Here is a 21,916-nt window from a genome sequence, read left to right as displayed (position 1 = left end):
GAAATAAACAAGACCCTCTTTTGTCATATTCCTTATGATCCCAGTGTAAGCACAGGTTTTGCAAAGAACTTTGGGAAGCCTCTGCATTGACTATTGGACCTGTTGTTATATGCTTTTTATGTTTTGATCTTCCCCTCTCTTTAAGCCTCTTACCCTGTCATGTGCCACCTCTTTCAAAATGCTGAGTAGTTCCAGTTTCATCAACACATGTGGGTTCTTATGGGGCTTGTAAAACCTTATTAGAGTCTTCCAGTTTATGTTGGAAGGGAATTCTTGAGGTCATTTGCTTCTATCTCTACTCAAAACTGGGACAACTTTGAAGTCAAATGAAGCTCTTCAGGACATCATGCAAAAAAGTTTTGAAAGCTGCTTGCTAGTTTGCGAAGTCCATACTCAAACTCCCATTTCTTGGATTTGTTCCTGTGGTTGTATGAACAGGCAGTCTGACCACTTTGAGTAGGGTAACAAGATTCATTGTGTGCAAGCAGCAGGAACAGTCTGGTGTTTCAGATTCCTGTAACTGGAAGAGAGGGCAGAGCAATTGTTTAGAACACAGCTTTCTGCTAGTGGGGATAATTATATTTTTTGAAATAGAAAATTATGCTTGATGTATTTCAAAATTATATTGGAGGATTCCAGTATAAAATTAATTTTATCAGGCACTATAGTAACACAATTATGAATTGTGCTTATAACTAGACAAGTTTTGATATTGCTAGCACAACCTAATCAGCTGTGGAAGGAAAGCATAGACTTGCTGAAGTAACTCCAAACATGTTGTTAAGGAACAGAAAACAGGTCATTCTTTGCAATTATTTTGACAAAATTAATATCTTTGGATGACAGGTGGCCTTTTTTTCTTATGAGATGGTCCTGGTCCTGCAAGCACCAGTTCAAGTGCTTATCTTTACGTATGCTGGAACCATGGATTTTGATAAAGCTACCCACATGAGCAGAGCTGAGTACTTGTGTGTTTGCCAGATGAAATATTTATGTGCTCCACTGGCATGAAGAAGTATTTGTTTGCATCCTCTTTACAGCCCTGTGAATTTTTGATCTTTAACTTTCAAACATATATGGAAGAGATTCTTCAGTTACATATATTTGCTGATAATGCCCTTTGCTTATTTGCACTTAAAGATGTCTGGTTACTTTTGGAACTGAAGATTTTGTGAAGTTCTAACAAAAGTGCTTTTGTTTTTTTTTTTTTTTACCCACGCATCTACTCTAACATCAGAGGAGAACTTGGGTGGTACTTGAGCTCCACTTTAATGTGATTGATTTCTAACACTTTTTCTTGAAAAAAGTATCAGACTTGGTTTTTACCAACAGCAGTCCTTGAAAGAAAGTGACAAAAATTAGTTTTTATGTATATACATGTTTCTTATCACTACTCAAGGAAACCAGAAAAGAAACAATATTAACAAATGTTTGTTTATCTTTTATATACTTTATGATAACTGCTGGTTCAAAATTCTACATCATTTTTTTCCTTACTGAAGTAATTTCTGTTTACTTAAATGGCATCTATTTGGGTTCTTAAAACAGTCAATCACTGTAACTGTCCTCTGCAGTACTTTGCAGGTTGAAAAATGACAGAATCAATGTCCTTGTGGAGATACACCTCTGTTTAAGAAAAGGAACCACTAAAAATATGAAGTAGTTCTGACTGTCAAGCCCATGTTTTTAAATTTTATTTCAGTTATTTTTTGTAAATACAGCTTAAAAGAAAGAGAGCCTGGGGGAGGAGGAAGTAAAGGAAGAGAGAATGAATGATATCTGTAAAACTTCAACACTGTTGATACTGAAATTCCTCAGTTCTGCTGTGGGACCTTGACCTCCCTCTTGTTGAAGCTAAACTATTTTATACATGTCAAATTTTTCTAAAAAAAGGTTTCCTATCTTCATAATTGAAATTAAAGTCTATTTTTCCTCTTTCCAGCTGATATTGATGATATGAAGATATGCTATGTTTTACGAGGGAGTGACAATGCCACCAGTGACATTTTTCATTTTTTAGTTGAAGACAGTGGTGAGTACTCCTAAAATCTCAGTTTTTATTGTTATTTAAAGACAAAGAATTTAAGTGTCCTTTGGGAGTTGAAGGACATAGAATTTGATTGAGGGAAGTCTGTGTTATCTCCCAGAATGTGATTGATTTTATGCTTTCCTATATTTTAAACTATTTCCTATGATTATGAAGAGAGGTGCTGATAAAATGGTCATTGCAGCTAATGAAAAAACCTCAACCTACACTAGCAAGAAAGTGAAATTCTGTAAGTCTACTCAGATACCTTCTATACTCAAATAGTAGTAGTATACTTTCTGTAGTTTTGCCTTTGTATTCCCTATCCAGGCTCTTCACACATAAATTCTCTTAAGTCTTTATCTTGAGAAACTTTTCATATATGGTTATTGTTGTCTATCTTTTTAAAGGTTCCAGTTCTAAGACTATTCATATCAAAACATTATTCATACCAAAACATTCACCTGTTGTGTAGAGTTCAAGTTTTTATTCTATGTACTTAACAGAATCCTCAATGGCTTGTCAAAGGTCTTTGTCAGGCGACTGGTGTGAATTCTCCTGGCTAATACTATTTTCTGGGATTGTGGGGAATGCAAAAGACAATTATTTGAAAAATAATTGAGAATACTGGTGTGTACTCATTTGAGGGAGAGCTATGTTGGGGTTTTTTGTTTGTTTTAAAAGCACAAAGAAAGAACAGTTTAAAGAGTACGCAAAATAGATCAACAGGCTTTTTTTTCCCCTCCAAAGTCTGACTTAATGTGGATATTCGTAAATGTAGATATTCCTCTGTGTGGTAACAGGTGGCTAGATTATGTTACTTTAATGCCTTTTTAAATATGTGATACATAGCTCTATGAGTAAATGGCAATGAATTTTATTAGTTGATTTAATAATATACTTCTTAGAAAGAGCGCTTCAAGTTAGCTGATTGTCAGCTCCTGTACACAGCTTGTGTTACTGCTTCACAAGAAGCATAGCCAATTAAGGCTACTAAGATCAGTGGACAGGGATTTGTCATGTCTGTCACAGACTGGACAGTTTTGTCACCATCTACCATTGCTGAAGGGGGATATTAAAACATGTTTTACTGTTTATTGCGCTGGACAAGCACAGGGGGAACACTACCTTTTGAGACTTTTGGAAATGTCTTTGCAAGTCCTTGTGACATTAGAGACCAGGTAGTGACATAAGAGTTTGCAACACTCGACTTATTTTCCATAAATGTTTTCTTTTCACAGAGATATAGGTTAGAGAAGCTTAAAGGTACGTAAAATGGAACATGGGATGCTGTCTTTTCATAGCAAGACTTTTTTATAACAGGTGTCACCACAAGGTGAAATTGTTCATGATTTTTGAGTTATTCTTTTAGTAAGTGAACAAATATTCAGTCTTGAGATTGTTTCAAGGTGTTATGTGATGGGAGTAATTAAAGCTGATGAAAGTTTGCTCTCAGTGAGCTGTTTAACATCAGTTCTTAAAACTGAGTTGCCCCATGAAAGACCAACATTTGTGGGACTTGTCTCTGTGCTATTTAACACTTCTTAGTGGCAAATACATAGTCAAAGTAAATTGCACCTAATATATGATTTTTTTTTCATTGGAAAGCTTACCTGTCACATTTGCTTCTATTTGGCAGAGTTGTAACAGCCTGTCAATTGTAACAGCATGCTATTTTTCAGAATACAAAGAATCATGATAGCAAGGTGCTTGCTGATTTTTTAGAGCCTTTGGAAGTTGTGACATTACTGTCATAACACTACTTAGCTAGATGGTAAGATGCTTTTTGCTATCCTGAGGCTATTTGTTGACGGAAAAATGAGCTGTGTTGCATTTCACAGTATTTCTGATTTTGAAGATGGTAAAGATGTATTTAAAGTTGATGAAGTTGTGATCAAAACATTAGTTGTTGTCTGTCTGAAATATCTCAAGTTTATTAGCAATGTCTTCAGAATCTGTAACAGCTGAAAAATCCAGCAATTTAATCTACTTCTATTTCCACCCTCCTCAGAAAGACTTCAAAGCCAGTGTTTTGCAACTCAGATGTATTTTGGCAGACTTTCAGTTGTACCAAGGCTATTGTTTAGGATTTTTTTTGATTTTAAGCCAAATCATATTAAGAGACTCCACACAAGAGCTGAGTTGAAAGATGGAGCACAGGTGATCAACATCCATTGTATAAAGCCACGCTTCAGACTTCTTCAAGATTTTTGCAGTAGTTTGCACTACCCTGCAGTGCCTAGTGCTATAAATCAAATAAGCAGGACTTCACTTAAACTGAATTGTGTGATAGTCCCTGAGTGATCTGGTTTAAATCAAGAAGCATTTCAAAACATGATTCAATGAATGAATAAGCATTCGTATAATTCAGCTAATGTAATTTCAAATAACATAAAAATCCTAAAATAAGTCACATCTTGCAACCCAAGTATTTTGTGTCTTCTAGGTTTTCATGCCTCAGCCACAACAGCACTTCCTGCTCTTTTCATGTGACATGAATTAGAAAGTTATTTTTGCCCCAGACCTGTATGTTGCCTGTAAAATACTTTTCTACATGTCCTGTGATATTTGTTCATAATCTCTGAACTGCAAATAGGAGAAGAGCATGACTTCCTCTAGGTCTGTCTTTTGGTGGCTGATCTGCCATGCTCCTTATACCATGACTTATGAAAACAAATGCAGAAGCTCTTTTGTTGGGCTCTTAAATGAGGAAAGTCTGACTGGGGCCTGAGGCTGTTATTTCGTGCAATTGCCTGGAGACCAAGTACAAGGAGTCATCAAACTGCTCTGGTGTGAGCTTTGTTGTGGATTTGGAATTTTGTTTATCTTCTCACATGCAGTAGTATTTGTGGTAAGCAAGTTAGGGCAACAGCAGACTGGGTGGGTAGGTGAGGGGGAAAGGGCCAAGTCAGCCCTCTGCCCCCTTGCCTGCTCCCCTTCTTGCAGTGGGAGTGAGGCGAGTGCCATGCTGCATACCAAAGCATGACCTGGGACCTGAAAGCATGAAATATGGCACTGGAACAAAGTTGTTTGCTTAGTGGCCAGCAGAGAAAACTGATGTACGGACAAACTAAGAGTAGCTTGGGGGGGTTATGGCTAGCTCATCATAAACTTTGTGATGCTAACTAAAGAGAACAGATATGGGCTCAATATGAAGAGAAAGGAAATCCATTTAAAAGGAAAGTAAGTCCTTAGGCCTATAATTAACAAGTAAGAGCATAGGACTGCTGTATTCAAACCAAAATTAGAGGTTTCACCAGGAAGAACTGGTTGAGGTTTAAAGCTCTGAAGGAGTCTTATTGTCAGCATCAATTACCTACAAATGTATGGCTGTCAATATTTTCTGGCTTTAAATGGCATTTTTAATAAGAGCAATTAAAAAGTGAAATAAACTGGACACAGTTCCCCTTTTTATCAACACCAATGTTTTTTAAAGGTAGAAAGCCTATGCTTCCTATGTAGGGAAGATGTTCTGCTATAAAGTGGGTGAGCCCATGCATTTCTGTTGTACTTAGAATAAGAAGACTCTGTAGTATATCAGATGCTGCTGAGTTAGTGACATTTTCAAAGAAACTACTGTGGTTCATATTAAGAATTTAATTTCCATTTTGTTTTGAATTCTAATCTTAAAATAATAATGTGGAGATCTTTTGGTACTAAAAAAGTGTTATGAGTCCATTTCTGTGAAACTTTGAAAGAAGTGTGGAATTTTCTTTTTCACAAAGGTTGCAAAATAGTCTCAGTTGAATCACATTCCTCAAGAGTGGCCTCTACATTCCATTAAGAAGGTGGAGAAAAAACGCTTCTTGGCAAGTGCAAGCATGTGACAGTGGTGAATCCTGATGTTTGCATTATAAAAATTCTTAATTCAATGATTAATAAAGGAATGAATGCTACCAGAATGCAGGGAAAGCAAAACTTTTATTTCTCATGGGGAGGTAAAATGCAAATCTAGACTGATAGCTGAACTCCTGCATGTATTTCTGGTATGTAAGTTTCAACACTATTGAGAGACTCACTAGGCTGAAAAAAAAAGATTCAGTTGAAAATGCTTCAGTCTTTTAATAAATGAAAAATACACTCATAGACTAGCTTATATCTGATAATTTTAAGGAGAAGCTGCAGTTTCTGCAGCCAGTTCATATTACTGGAAGCTTGGCAAAATTATGTGTGTAGGGCACTGCATAGAGTTGGTGCTTCAGCTGTGCAAAATGGCACTAATCTGTATGGAATGAAAGTTGACACAGAAATTAGCTCCAGTTGAGCTAATGTTAAGCTCTGGTACCTGTTTCAGAAAACTGCACACTACAATTTTATGCTCCATCCCTTATGAGTTGTCTGAGCATTTTTAGTCCTTATGTGAACTGGGCATGGAAAATGCGGTTAAAACTGAGGTCTGTTGTTTACCTTCTCTTTATTCATTGCTCATCTGAGATTTGTTATTGTCACTGCAGTAAGTCGTAATAATTGACTAAGAATCTGGATTTAATGCCCAGCTATCTATTCTGTAGACAATATTTTCTCATGAAAGTTGCTGTTTCAAATAATCTGAAACTGGTTGAACTGGTTTAAGGCAGTTTTTTCGCCAGATTCTGCTGATTGTGTAGTGTAAAACAAACATACCCCAAAACTGGCAGTAAACTCAAGCCCCAGCAGAACCTCTATGCCTCCAGAGGCAGTATCAAGATGAAATACATTCCCCTGCCCAGCAGTGGGTGTCTGGGGTAGCAGCACTACTGTGGCAGCATGTGGACTGCCTGTTAGAGAGCAGCTATTGTATTCTTTTGATTCCCATAAGAAAAATTCTTTATTCAGGTTTTGTAGATAACTCTGAAATGTTCAAGATCAGGTCATGTAAAGTCAGTGAAGGAATGTTCATCTCTTTTAAATAGTGGTCTGATCCCAGATATTTTTAAAAGGAGACCTTGTTCTTGTCCTGCTTGTTACTTGACTGGTGCTCTCATCGCAGTAGTTTGCCGTGTTTGTTCTCCCTCCTCCCCTGTCTGTCTTCTGAAGCTTGGGAAACTGTCATCCAGGATTGCAGCAGCCATGGAAGAAATTTGTGTGTTCAACCTTAGTATTTTTTGTTGCAAGAGGCCAATGCCACACTAGTAATAATGCAAAATATTACTAGTGTGGCATTAATCAGTTCTGTTACATTTTCCTGTTTTGAGTAACAAAATGAGATAACCCTGATGTGGGGTTTTGGGTCTGGAGCATTCTAAAAAAAACCCTGATCATGTGAGGGGAAAGCCCATTTCCTATTCAGCTTTAATTTGAACCAAAATCTGTCTGTCCCTTACCTAACTTCATTCTCTACTCAGTGCTTAGGTGGAGTCCTCCAAACTGCTTCTTTAGGACTGCTATGATATCTTGCAACACCTTGCCTCAAGGGTAGAATGGTTTCAAAGGGGAAGTAATGACAGATTCTCATAGCTGGTTTAGGAATGTCAGGATCACTCGGGAAACAAGAATTTATTCATTTCAGGCTCTTTGGGCAGCTTTTCTGACTTAAAGCCAAAGTATTGCAAAGCCATGGCTCACTAAAACTGGTGATTTACATCATTAGCTAAATCTTACTTAAACTTTTTGTTACAGATCCCTAAATGCCTTAACACAGCACTGCATTTTGCTGTACTAACATTTGGCTAAATCCCCACTGAAGCAAGAATCTTTCAAAAACAATTCCCTGAAGTTAGCCTATAAGCCAAATTTATGGGAAAATTTAGTAAACTTTTCCCAAATATGTTTGTGCAAGAAATAAAAGAATCATGTTCCACTGCCTAGACAAAACTCTCCATTAAGTTTGTGAAATACAGTTATTGCATCTGTCATTCTTTGTCTTGCTAAACAAATAATATTTTTTTAGGAACTTCACAATTCTGGTATGCTTTATTAATTTATGAGGGAATAATATTTCACCCTTGACTTTAATTATTAAACTATAACAGTTGTCAGTGCTATTTTTCAAAGCCAAAATGCCAATTTGTTTTCCTGGGTGAGCTATAATAATAATAGTGTCATGTCAGACCTTTTGGACTGAATATCTGATAGTTCCTAAAGTAGCAAATTGGTAAAATATAATTGGGAATTATTTGCAGCATCCTTGCTTGACCTCACTTATGGCATTTGGGCACACCACTCTTGGCAAGACACATCAACTACATTTATCTTTGGCTTAAAAATGAGGACATCACATGTTGGTGGTTTGGTCGCCATCATTTGCCAAGTACTGTATTGGATTCTGGTCCATTGCCAGGCTTGTTGCTGCTGTTTTAATATACTCTAGGATGATGCCCAAGCAATTTTCCACATGTCACACTTCTTACTCTAAGTATTATCAGGGGATTTAAATAGTTAATTTGACACTACAGTTTATATATAAAAAAATCAAAATAAACTTTACTGTAAATAAAATACGAGTTCATGGGGATGTTATTGTCAATGTGGCTGGAAGGTGTCAGCAAAATTATCTATCTGTGAAAACATACAGGATTAAGAGATGTTTATATGGGGCATATAGAAAGTCTGGTACAAACCTTACTAATCTCAGTGATAAGATTTTCATTGTCTTCTGTTCTAGTTATTATATTGATCTCCTTGTCCTGGCATTTTAGACTGAATCATGGGAATTACTGAATTTTCCATTTCTAACTTGAATATCACCTTATCCTCCAAATATGGACATAGAAAAGACCTGCTTTGTCTAGTTCAAACAAGATGTTTGTTTGAGATGAATTAAGGTAGCTGTGTGATTTAGCAAGAGAATTTTTGTTTGGTTTTGATTATTTGAGTTCAAATGATGATTTTATCCAAAAACAAAGCTTTCCCTCTGCTCCCCATCCTGGATTTTTAATAATTTTCTTTAAAAAGCAAAGCAGTGTAATTGAAAATGTGGATTTAGATATTGCCTTCGATTAATAAAGGAGAGTCAATTGTGCTTTTAAATGTCTTTTATACAGAACTTAGGGCACTTTGTCCAAACATGGAAGTCTCGGATGCAGTTCCTTCCCTCATTTGAGAGGCTTTTTAACCCATACTTCCACTAATGTGCCTTTGCTTACATTCTGGCCCGTTTTGTACTGATTTTCTGTTTGCTGCCCGAGTATATGAGTTCTTAATTACTCTTTTGAATATTGCCTGCACTTGAATGTTCCACTTTCAACTAAGTATTGTTACCATGAGGCCAACAAATTCTCTTTTTTTTTGTGTGTGCTCATTCCTCTTCTCCTTTTGCCCCTATATTTCTCCCACGTTCCGCAGAATAAAATGGCTTAGGATCAGTGCCTTTCAGAATAACCCTTAGGCTGGTGGTTTAGATCAGGGTTTAGAGCAGGCAGATATTGATTCTGTTCCAATTCTCCTTGAGTCAGGGCCAGTGGTCTTTTCTTCCATATAGAATGAGTGCCTGGACTGTTGGGCTGGTTGAATGGAAAGGAAATGTCTCAAACACCAATACCTCTTGATAGTATTTTTCTAGTTTCCACCTGAGATAACTTGCTGAGTAATCACACTTTCAAAGAACAGATACAGTTGCAACAAAATTTACCCGTTCAGCACTTGGAGCTCAATCACACTTGTTTTCCTGAGCTGAATAGTGCCATTGATTTCATTTGACCTGGTCAGATGAGACACAAGGAAGGTGTAAGGTAGCCCTATAAGTACTTAACAGGTTTCTTACTTAAAAATAATCCACAATTCAGCTTTTATATTTTTGTGATAAAGAGTAAGGCCCAGATAGCAGCAAAAGAAGCATGACAATGAGCAGTAAAATTAGGTCAAAATGCAAGAATTAAAGGGATTAAGACACACTAGGCTTAAGTAGAAGAATTGAGAACTCTCAGCAGTAACACTGATTGCCAGTGACATGAGAACCTGCAGAAAGACGCTAATTCCTAAAGTGAGCTATAATAAGCTTGTGAAATTATCTTGGTAGTCAGTTGGAGATATTTTTGATTTGGATATTCTGAAGAGCTCTAGAGCAGGGACACTGGGTGCTATGAAGAAACCCTGCTAACAGCTTGTTTAATTTCCCAACTTGTTTTAAGCAAGGGATTCTAAACAGCCCTCAAGAGAAGTTTTGCTTTTATCACTTCGCTGGCCAGTTAACTGTGTAGAGTCCTCTAGAGTTCCCATACAGGTCTGTTTGAGTAGTAAAAAAATGTATGCAGGAAGTTTCTGGATTTCTTTAAAAATTAGGTCGATATTTATTCAAAGAGTGATAAGCATCTCTGAAACAAACAACAGATACATGAAAAAAGTATTCCAACAACAAAAGTTAGTGAGTATTAATCTGTGGAAAGATGCTAAGAATCAAATTAAATTAAAAATGGAGAAAATATCATTATGGCATATTTTGTCATCAAAGTCTCTCAATTTCTGCATCTTAATTTGCAACATTCTCACTGGTGCAAGTTTCTGTTTGCCTTGCTAGATATTATAAGGGCAATTCTTGCCTTATCAACCTCTGTGTTTTTTCTGGAAAAATGAAGACAATTATTTTTGTTTCATAAGCCCAAATTTTCCTTGGATACTGTTCAAATTTTTCCTGAAATCATATTACTTGTTCTTTATAATTGGCATTGAAGTAAGTTAGGGAGTGTTTTGGTTGGGTAGAGCTTAATGATGGAGGCAGTAGAGTGTTTAGGGGTAGGAATCAAGGAACGACCAGCAAAGTACATCTCTTGGTGAGAGTCTGTTATAGAGCACCCAGCCAGGATGAAAAGGCAGATGAAATATTCTATAAGCAGGTGTGAGAAGTCTCACATTCAGTAGCTCTTGTTTTCCTGGGAGACTTCACCTTGTAGCATGTCTGCTGTAGGTCCAGGACAGCAAGGAGGAGGCAGTCTAAGGAGGTTTCTGAAATGTATGGAAGACAACTTCTGACACAACCAGGGGAGTTCAACCAGAGGACCAGCTGGACCTGATGTTTGTGAGCAGAGAAGGACTGGTGGGAGATGTGCTGGTTGGAAGCTCTTTTGGGCACAGCTATCATAAAATTAATGACCTTAAAGGAAGAGGATCACCAGGGCTGCCACCTTGGACTTCTGAAGGGCAGACCTTGGCCTGTTTAGGAGCCTGGTTGACAGAGTATCTTGGGAGCCAGTCTGGAAAGGCAGAGGGGGCCAGGAAGACCCACATTCTTCAAGAAAGAAATCTTAATAATGCAGAATTAGGATGTCCCCATGTGCCAGAAGTAGGGAAAAAGACCAGCTTGCCTGAACAGAGAGCTTTGGCTGAAGCTTGGGGAACAGAAGAGCTTATCACCTTTGGAAGAAGGGGCAGACAATTCAGGAGGAGTACAAGGGTAACATGAAATTATGCAGGGAGAAAATTAGAAGAGCCAGATCCCAAGTAGGGATTAATCCAGCCTCTGCTGTGAAAAACAATTTAAAAAGTTTCTATTAATACATTACTGAGAAAAAAAGGAATAAGGAAAATATCCTGAATTAGATGTGGGGAGAAAAATAATGATGAAGGATGAGGGACCAAGTTCACCCTCAGCGAGTTTGCTGGTGACGCCAAGGGAGTACTGATCTTCTTGAGTGATCCAGCCTCTGCTGTGAAAAACAATTTTAAAAGTTTCTATTAATACATTAGTGAGAAAAAAAGGAATAAGGAAAATCTCTATCCTGAATTAGATGTGGGGAGAAAAATAATGATGAAGGATGAGGGACCAAGTTCACCCTCAGCAAGTTTGCTGGTGACACCAAGGGAGTACTGATCTTCTTGAGTGTGGGAGGGAGGGATCTGGACAGGCTGGATCAATGGGCCAAGGCCAACTAGAAGAAGTTCAACAAGGCAAAGTGCTGGCTCCCATTCTTGTGTCAAAATAATCCCATGCAGTGCTACAGACTGGGTGAAAAGGACCTGGGGGTACTGGTTGACAACAGCTGCACATGAGCCAGTGTGTGCCCAGGTGGCCAAGAAGGCCAATGGCATCCTGGCCTGTATTGGTAATGGCGTGGCCAGCAGGAGCAGGGCAGTGATTGTCCCCTTGTACTCAGCACTGGTGAGGCCACACCACAAATCCTGTGTTCAATTTTGGGCCCCTCCCTACAAGAAGGACACTGAGGTGCTGGAATGTCCACAGAAGGGCAGTGGAGCTGGTGAAGGGTCTGGAGCACAAGTCCTGTGAGGAGCATCTGAGGCTGCTGGGGGTTTTTACCCTGGAGAGAAAAGGAGGCTCAGGGGAGACTGCTCACTGCTCTCCACCTACTGCCTAAAAGGAAGGTGTAGTGAGGTGGGAGTTGGCCTCTTCTCCCAGGGAACAAGTGACAGGACAAGGGGAAATGGACTCCAGTTGTACTTGGGAAGGTTTAGATCGGATATTCGAAAAATTTTTCATGGAAAATCTCATGAGGCATTGAAACAGGCTGCCTGGTAAAGTGGTTGAATCCCCATCCCTGGAGGTATTTAAAAGACATGTGGATGTCATGATTTATTGGTGAACTTGGCAATGCTGGGTTTGTGGTTGGACTCAATGATCTTAACAGTCTTTTCCAACCTAGATGATTATATGATTCTATGAAATTAAAAGCCAGGAATGGTACAAGCAGAGTAAAAATCCTATTAGAGTAAATTAATTCATTTGACTTGTGTTGATTATTGTTTGGGTTGGGTCTAGGTCAGAATATCATAGACTGGTATAGTGTGGCTTGTTTTCTTTAGGGTTTCCTTTAGTTAATTTTTCTTTAACAGATTTAACTAATTAGTTTTTGGTTTTGTAACTAGAAAAGATTTCATTTAGCAGTAGGCTCTTAGGAAGCTCTTTGAAAAGACCAAAAAAAAAAATTTCCCCTTCCTGAAGAAGGATTTTGACTTGTTTAAGTTCAAGGCATTAGTAAACCATTAATTCAGTCAGCTTGATACACCATTGCCCTGAATGTTTGCCAGGATTCCAATCTCAGTAACTCTTAAGTACCAGCATTGCACTTCTGTCACTGCTGTGTAATGCACATTTTCTTCAAGACTGTAGGAATGCTGTTACCACACACTTTGCTGCCTCTTTAAAGCTTTGTAGCTAGGGAATAACATAATAATTAGAGAGGGAATTGTAAGGATACCTTTTAAGAAACATTTGAAGCCTAATTCAAACCCCAGTGCCTCCAGTGAGGCTCTGTGTGCCTCAAGGTTTTTGGTTTGAACTTCCATCACTGAAATCGGTGAGAAATTTTTTTTCACTCACTACTGTGGTGTTCAAGAGCTTGTTGTACAAGATAAGATTCTCATAACTAAAAGGTTATTCAGCTGTCTCTAAAACTATTTTGCCCTAGAAGTTTTAATTTTACGGCCTTCAAAGTATTTGATTTCTTATTCTGATGTCTGCTTTGTAGGCAGAACTTGTGAACTCAAGAGCCTGAGACACTGTAGCCAGTTAAAAAAAGCCCACTGAAGTACTCTATATATTATTTCAAGACTTTCCTGGGCTCTGTGCTGAATTCAGCCAATGTCTATGCCATTAAACTGGCTCATCATGACCGTAGAGCATTTGTAGTCCTGTGTGCTCAGATACATCCCTCCTAAGAGAATTGCACCGAGAGTGTTTTGGGTAGAGATACAAGATTCTAGTGGAAAGGAAACCAGTCAATACCTTTGTCTTTTCCTGTCAGATGCACAGTGCATCACACTCTGCTCCTTCTTTAGGGATAGATGATGCAGTGTTGTACATTTAAGATCCAAATGACAGAGCTTCTCTACTGGGCGTTTTGGGTGGGATTTTGTCCTAGATTAATCCTAATCAAGTTGAGGTCTTTTAAGTGCTGTATTAATAGCAATAATAAATTTAGGTTTTGTTCATAACCTTGAGGATGAGTAGATGTAGATGTGACATAGTAACAATTGCTCTGAATTCTAATCCAATTTTGCCCATAGTTTCCTTTTAATGTGTACTTAGAACTGCATAAATCACGCAAGTATTAAAAAGAATGGTGTTCTGCACTGGCAAGGTGTACATTTTAGTTGGTGAAGTGGACATTTTCGAGCTTGTTGGCTGATCTGGGTATTACACTAAACATAGGAAAGGACATGAGATTGCCAGTGTCTTGCTTTTACTTATTAAATTATTGCATATTGTGCATGTTGCAGATATTTGAGACCTGTGCTCAATTTTCTGTTCTGCCTGAGGCATCTTAAGTAGATATTTCCTATAAACTGCTGTTACCTTTAGGCTGTAGGAAATGTGAGTGAGCCTGTGCTCCTGTAGAATCCTGTTGTTTGTACACCAGTGGCAAGTGGGAATGAGACAAAGCAAAGTATTGCTTTTGTTACTGTTTTGTTTTGTTTTGCCACCACTGAAAAAACACAGACAAGAAGAGGAAAGAGAAGCTGGAATAGGCAGACTTCGCGCATTAAACCAAAGTTTTATTACTGCAGTGGTTGTAGGGGCCTAAAAAGGAAGGATTTCACTGGGATTCATCAGCCAGCCCATGGGCTCAAATACTTTCATCTAGCTCTCCTTTCCCCTCCCCTCCCTCCCACTTAAAGATAGGCAGAAGGTAATTTAGTAGTACGTCCTGCAAGTATTGTAGCAATAGCATAGCAGAGTCCTGTGGGTCTTTTTAATCTGCACAGTTACTGTATGTTTGGTTCTTATTTTAAAATGTACTACTTCTGACTTGTTGAAGGATCACAACTGGGCTAGATTCAAATAAGCAGGATAATTTTCATCAGTGTTGTTCTGCCCTGAATCATATAATGCGTAATTCTTGAGTTTCAGATTGTGAAGTATGCAGGAATGGATCACAATAGAAAAATGTTTTATTCAGTCACTTGTTTATTTAAGGGAAAATAACTCTTTAAAAGAAGAAGTACTAATGCACTTCTAGCATGTAAAGTATCTTATTTTTTGTGTTCCTATTCCCCATTCAACACACACAACCTAATCACCCGCATCTCTATACCAAGGTACTGAGCCTGCAGTGATTCCTGTATCATGTCTCCACCAAACCGAATTATGCTGCTATTTAAACTCCTTTACTGAATTGTTAGGTTCATAGCACAAGTAAATTCAAGATTATATGATCTCTTTTGATCAGCCCATGAAAATATATTGGCACTGTATTCTAGTTAATGCCCTGCAAATGTTTACTAAATCTTTAGGAAAGAGGATGAGACAGAGAAGAGAAATATTTTTTATGAGGTTGGTCTTTTTTTCTCTTTATTGGGTTTCCTCACTGTATCCCCCAAAATAGCCTTTAACTAATTCCCTTTTTCTGTCATTCAAGAGAGCTGTTTCTGAGAAAATGCATTTTGCTACTCTTAGCATGCTTGAAAATTGAAAGAAGCCTCAAAAGAATCTGGAGCTGAGAAATGCAGACCCATTGAATGAAATGTTAGTCGTAAAATTGTAAAAATTTCAACATATTGAGTTTAGACTGTTAGTCTCTTTGTAGTTACTGCTATTATTTAAAGTAGATTGATAATCATCAGTCATGGGAACTCTGCTTGAAATCATATGATAAAATTATGTCCTTCCCTCGATTGCTACTTGTAACCACCTATTAAAGCAAATAACTTAAGTATGCAACTTGTGATTTTTCACGGTTCTTTAAACTTCCCTTAACTACACGCATGTTTTGAGGTCCCAGATTCATCTAAACCTCTTAGGAGGAGACATTCCTGGATCAATATCTGGTAACCGAGTTGCTGAGATCTCAAGTGACTGCCTTACTTTCTGGTGCTGTCTGCTTCTAGGGAAACTTCATTTAATGGGGACACCTCAGAGATTCCTCTTATGTATGATGAATCTGTTGAACAGACTTCCCCTGGCTTCCACAGCTAAAAGAGAATAAATCTAAATCCTCTGTGGACTTGACTTCTATTTTTAGTAAGACTGTCTGCAAGGTATGTGGGATGGAGCTGCTTTTCCTAGCTGGGACATACTTTTGCAAATGCAGGTGGAACCTGGTTTGACTATATATGGCTTTGCTTGTTTAGTCCCTCATCAACAGGAAATGTGTCATTTATGTAAAAAATAGCTTCTATACAGTTTTTCCTGCACTTCATCAGTTTTGTGCTTGGAATGGAATATATGGACATTGGAGCAAAAATATGTTGTAAAACATCTATATATTCTTTGTTTAAATCTTGTGGTTTTCATACCTTTTGAGTACTTTGAAACATAATAATTTTTGTGTAGATTTTTTCTTTCAAGTATTAATTTTTACTTGTGAAGTGTATTTTTGGGTGTTGTGTTTGTTTGTTTTTTTTCTGGTTGGGTTTTTGTGGGAATTTTTGTTTGCTTGTTTGTTTGGGGGCTTTTTTTGTCATTGGTTTGGTTTGGTTTTGGTTTTTTTTGGTTAGGTTTGATGACTCCAAGAAGATTGAGTGGTAAGATTGAGTATTAGGTATGTAGATAACTATTATGAGTTAATATAGGCTTTTTTTCTACAGCATTTGTCATAGCAATGCATTACAAAATGATCTTAAACATCTAGCAAATGCTGAGCTTCATGAAGTTGACAGTTTGGACAGTTTATAATGTAATGTTTTGTTTGAAGGAACTTGTCAAGTTTCGCAAATGCTGGGAAGTATAATTTGCTGAGAATCCTTGTTTCATGAAATGTTACAGTAATGGTGATTTTGCTAAACAAAGAGGCTAAGCTGCTTCTGGTCTGCTGGCAACTTTTGGATGCTTGATTTCTATGTTTCACCCATGTTAGGAAGTGGCATCACAAGGATCAGTGGTTGGAATTTGAATGCAGCACAATTGAGCTTAGAGATAGGAATGTAGTTTTTAAGAGCAGGTGATCTTAACTGGTAACAGATTTCCAAGGCAAGTGGTGAATTCTGATATCTTCAAGAATAGATATCTTACAGAAAACCACCCCTCCTGTGAAACTACATCCAACACAAAGTTACTGAATGGACTACTAGGTTCTCTCAATGCAGAAGATCAAGCTAAATCATTACAAATGACTCTTTTGGCCTTGAAATTAATAAAGCAGGAATTTGTAGAAACTCCCGACTATTACTGACTTTGCCTGCATCTAGAGATAGCTGCAAATCTCTCCTGGAAACTTAGAGAAAAACTGAAAAGAGAATATATCATTTGAGAAAATTCTTACCAGTTCTGCTCTTTCAAACTGTATATATAAGAAACAATCCTTACTCCTTCTTGACCCTCCTCCAAGATCCTTAAGGAAATTAAGAAGTGCTATTGTGAAAGTCATAGAAGGACCTTTAAATCACATAGCTGAGAAGCCAAGAATTCAAAGAAGATAAAATAAAACCTGAATGGTACAGAACTCAAAACCTGTGGATTGTTATAGCTTTTCATATAGTCAGTAGTTATTATTTGTTTAGTATTTCAACATACAATCTTATCCCTCTCCCACCTACACACATTCTTGTAAAGTATATCTTTCTAATCTTAATGTTATCTTAACATTTTTCACCTCAGGGAAGTTTTTACAAAGAATTCTGTAAGTAAACAGCACTTGGAAAAAAACAACCAAAAAGAACACGAAATCCTAAATTTGACCAAAATGATTTTTAAAACCTTTTGTATTTAACAGTTAAAAACCCCTTAAATTTGCCAATTTTTTTTTCTTTTCAAAACCCCATAATGTGCCAGATACTCTTAAAATAATATTTTATATAAATGTAGGGACAATATTTTTATAGAATTCCATTGATTATCCTGTTGTTATTAGCTAGATCAGGGTTATTCTGACATAATCAAAATAAATAACTCCATCCTTATGTAAATGAATGTGAAACAAGACTAGGCAGATTTCTACCCCCTTCTCAACCAAATTTTACCGGCAGAGAGTGTCTAACATGTGTCCTGCCTGGTTAGTGTCTTGCTTGGAGGAGTTCAGCAGATCAGAGAGAGATGTCATGTTTGTCACACTGCTGGCTCTCTGTGGATGTGCTGTCACGTGATACCAAATGGGGGGATATGGGTGACTTTCTGCTCTGATTATGGGATGTCAGTCTTTTCTGCTTCACTCCTGTTTTTTTCCCCTCATATAATGCTGAGGTTGCTTTGGTGAGTAGTACGGCTCACAGTTAAGTCTTAACTTTTGGATTCTTGACATGCCTGAACTGGCTTTCCACCTGAAGAAAAGCAGGTATTCCTCCTTCAGTGCTTAGCTTTGCATAAATAGTTCCTGACCCTGACCAGTGCTCATGAACACATGTTATCCAGTCAGCTACAATGAAGGGAGACTGAGAGCATACTGTTCCAAGCAGCAGTCAGTTTTAAAAAATATTAAATATTTTTAATTTATAAAAATATATTAAAATATATTTAAAATTAAATATACTGATTTTAATAACACAAAATATATTTTAAATATATTAAAGGTATATTAAAACATGTTTAAATATATTTTATATTAGTTTATATATTTATATTTTCTTCTGCATCAGAAAGACTCAAATTTCTGATGAAAAATAGGTATTTGGAGGGGAAAGATGGTCAAGAGATATTTTCACACATCTACAGAATGCTTTGTAGGTCAACTTTTAGTTCTCACTGATCACAGTACCTGAAACTACAATTTTCAGGCCCAACCCACCTTTTCAGTGTAGCACTGATAAGAGATTGTCAAGAAGCTGATAAACACAAACTTAAGGATTAAGGGTAAAATAAAGTGTATGTGGTGGTCTTTCAGTGCAATGTGGTGTCCATGAGTAAATACAGATTTTCTTCCTTTTTTGTTTTAATATCTCTTTCTCTGGGCTTCTTTTAAAATCCTTCTCTTACTTACACAGTTCAGTAGTCCTTGCCTTTTTTCTTGCTAAGATTAAAAAAAAAATATTTTCCCCTCCACAAACACATTACCTCTGAGAATTCCCCTTTGGGCAGTGTTGTTCAGCTTCATTCCAAAATACAAGGTTGTGTGCTAAATGACATAGAATAGGATACACAGGAGGAACAAAGGCATGATTAATTGCCTGTGCTAGTATATTTGTTTTACTTCAAGCTAGCTGCATATCTTAGAGTAGCAGAAGCCACAGCATGAATTCTAACATATGTTTGTCCAGGCACAAACTTTCTGTGTGCTGAGGTTATACGTGCTAGATAAATAACAAGCATTGCTAAAACCCACATTTCAATCCCTTAATTGCTAATGTTTGGGTGCTAGCTAGATCAAGCTAGCACAGGTACACTGTCCTGTACTCTTATTTGTTTCTTAATTTTTCTCAAGATTTAACTAGCTTTGGAGGGAGCTTGTAGCATACTTCCCTGGGAACTTTTAGTTTTTGAGGTTTTAAATGCAAGATCTGAATGTTGTTGTAGTCTGCTCATTTATTACATTATAACAAAAAAATATTCTCAATGTACAGACAAATGTTGCTCTTTTAAATTCAGAAGGAGAATAAAAAGGATGGTAGTCATATGTTTTAACAAAAATGTCGAAATGTATGTTTGCAAATCTAATGGTAATTTTGGGATCCTTTTGTAGTTAATGGAGGTTAAATAAGGGTGATTCATCTCAGTCTAAGAAACAAGCTAATAGATGAGTTGAATTGCTCTCCTGAGGTGCTCATTTTTCCATTTATGTCATGGTACATCTTGGCTGTTAGTGGAACTCAGAAAAAAAAATGTTGCATCTACGTACATAGTTCTGTAACGCCCACATATGGTTTTATTTGCTGAAATTAATGTTGTGGAAAAATGTAGTTACCAATCATATTAAAAACATTTATGCAATAATTTCAGTTCATTTGTTTAATTTTTACCTATGTATTGCTCAGAAAACATAAATTCAAGTTTATTTTGCCTTTCCTGCCCAGAGCTTGGAGATGGTTCATGGTTTTACTTTATTTCTTTATAAGCTTAATTACTGCAAAATATGCAGTTGATACTGAAAACAGCTTTAATGAGTTAAGGAAATTAATAAAAGTAAGATTGTGTTATCTTTTTCTTCAGTGTAAATTTGGCAAGCCCCTTTCATTTGCAGTGGCCATTCCTTTTATCTAAATAGTTGGGAAAGAATACAGAGATAATTTTTGATGAAATGAAATACCAAGAAGTTGTGATTCAGATAAAAAAAATGCTTAGAAGTGCAAGGAAAAATTTTATCTTATATATATAATCCTTTAATACATTAAACGATTAGAGCAAATAGGGAGTTGAGCACTGGACTACAAAATTGAAAGCAAAATAGTGCAAACATTTCTTTTTGAACCTTTATAATTTTTTAAAAAATACTTATGTGGGTATAGAGTGTCCTGATCATGTATGTTTATTTGCATGTCCATACACAAAATGCAATTAAAATCTTAGCTGTGAAGTTAAAGAAAGACATATTGAATATTCTGAATATTCTCGGGTTTTAGGAGTACAATTAATAATATGAATAGAAAAGAATCTGTTACTTTCCAGTTCTGTTTGTGTCTCTAACTGAAGAAAGGATGGCTTTGAAATGAAGTTGCTAAAATAGATTTTATTGCTAATTTTTCACACTTGGTATGTGACTTCATGCAAACCATAGACTTATGGAATAACAAAGTGCTGGGCCCATTTCTGGAGATCCTTTAGTCCGATACCCCTGTGCAGAGCAGCATCAATTAGGGCAGATTGTCCAGGAATGAGTCCAGTCAGGTTGGAAGTACCTCCAGGGCTGGAGACTTCCACACCCTCTCTGAAGAAGCTGATGAAAAGCTTGGACACCCTTACAATAAAGCAGTGTTATTGTCATGTTTGAAAGCATCTTGTAATTCAGTTTGTCCTCAGTGTTTCTTGTCCTGTCTCTGGTCACCTCCAAGAGGAGCCTGACACTCTCTCACTACACCTACCCATCAGGTACTTTTAAGTCCTGTTAAGTTTCCCACCTGAGCCTTCTCTTCTCCAGGCTGAACAATAACAACTCTCTCAATTTCTCCTCAAAAGTTAGGTGCTCCAGTTCCTTAATCACCTTTGTGCCCTTTCTTGCTCCAGTATGTCCTTGTCCCTCGTGTATTGGTTTCTGTACTGGGCCCAATGCCGCATGTGTGTCTCTTCATGAGTAGAAAGGAAGGATCACATACTTCATCCTTCTGGCAGGTCACCCTGATGCAGCCCAGAATGCTGATTGTGTTCATGCTGTCATGGATCAAACTAGGTAAGTCCAGGGCTCATATTGTGGCAGTAAAAAAAATATCTATTCCTTGTTACTTCATTCATATGGAGAAGCAAAACTCTAGTATTCAAGCATACAAACTACCACAAATGTGAGTGGCTTACAAATTTTATATGCAAGGAGCATTTCCAAATTAGTGTGAATCGCTGATAGCTGAGACAGGGCTAGAGACTGTTTTCCATGTTCCACATGGAAATGGAGCTTGGTTAGGAGCCACCAACTCTAAGTAGAACTGTAAGTCTGTCTCATAGTAGGATTCTGGGGAAATTTCATAAAAGGCTTTGTCAGCTTCTCACAAAATCTATTGCCATTTATTACCTTGGCTCATGGCAAAACAGCTGCAAGCTGTTGCTTTCTCTCTTCCTGCTCTGTATGACTATTATTAGCTGGAACACAGAGATTCATATCCATAATGGCTGGTAAAATTAGAAGAATCAGAGTTGGAAGGCAAACTCAAAATTTTAACCTTTTCTTTCAGTTTAACTATCTAAAATTAGGGGACTAAAAGAATAATGTAAGAAAGAGGTATGAAAGGATATTCTTAAATTGCCTGAACTATGATAAAAGTGTACTGCTTTATAGCTGGAAATAAATCCATCCCTAATTTTTATTTTAGATTAATGAATGAGATACTGTTTGGGTGAGAGAAGTAAGAGGGGGAGAGGGAATCCAAAATTCTTGCCACCTGATTCTTAAAACTAAATGTGATGCTTCCAGAGTTTTACTGAGGAAATGTAGGTACCTCTAGGGGACATTTTAGCTCTTATGCAGGCCAAGTAGCTGTCTGGAGTTTGTCAATTCTCTCCATCATCTG

At 37.2% G+C, this 21,916-nt stretch overlaps 1 protein-coding gene across 1 annotated transcript in view; it reads left to right on the top strand.

Annotated features, from left to right (window-relative positions):
* Positions 1-21,916, top strand: part of FREM2 (FRAS1 related extracellular matrix 2) — a gene marked incomplete at its 5' end in the record, with an annotated part of 122,187 nt that overhangs the window by 6,083 nt on the left and 94,188 nt on the right. Inside the window, one exon of the mRNA XM_005420840.2 lies at positions 1,943-2,032. Within this exon, the coding sequence (XP_005420897.1) occupies positions 1,943-2,032 (90 nt within the window). The remainder of the gene's footprint in view (positions 1-1,942; positions 2,033-21,916) is intronic.

Source organism: Geospiza fortis, unplaced genomic scaffold (genome assembly GCF_000277835.1).
Source record: "Geospiza fortis unplaced genomic scaffold, GeoFor_1.0 scaffold194, whole genome shotgun sequence".
In the NCBI taxonomy this organism is placed as follows: Eukaryota; Metazoa; Chordata; class Aves; order Passeriformes; family Thraupidae; genus Geospiza; species Geospiza fortis.
This window is presented reverse-complemented; position numbering and strand designations above follow the sequence as displayed.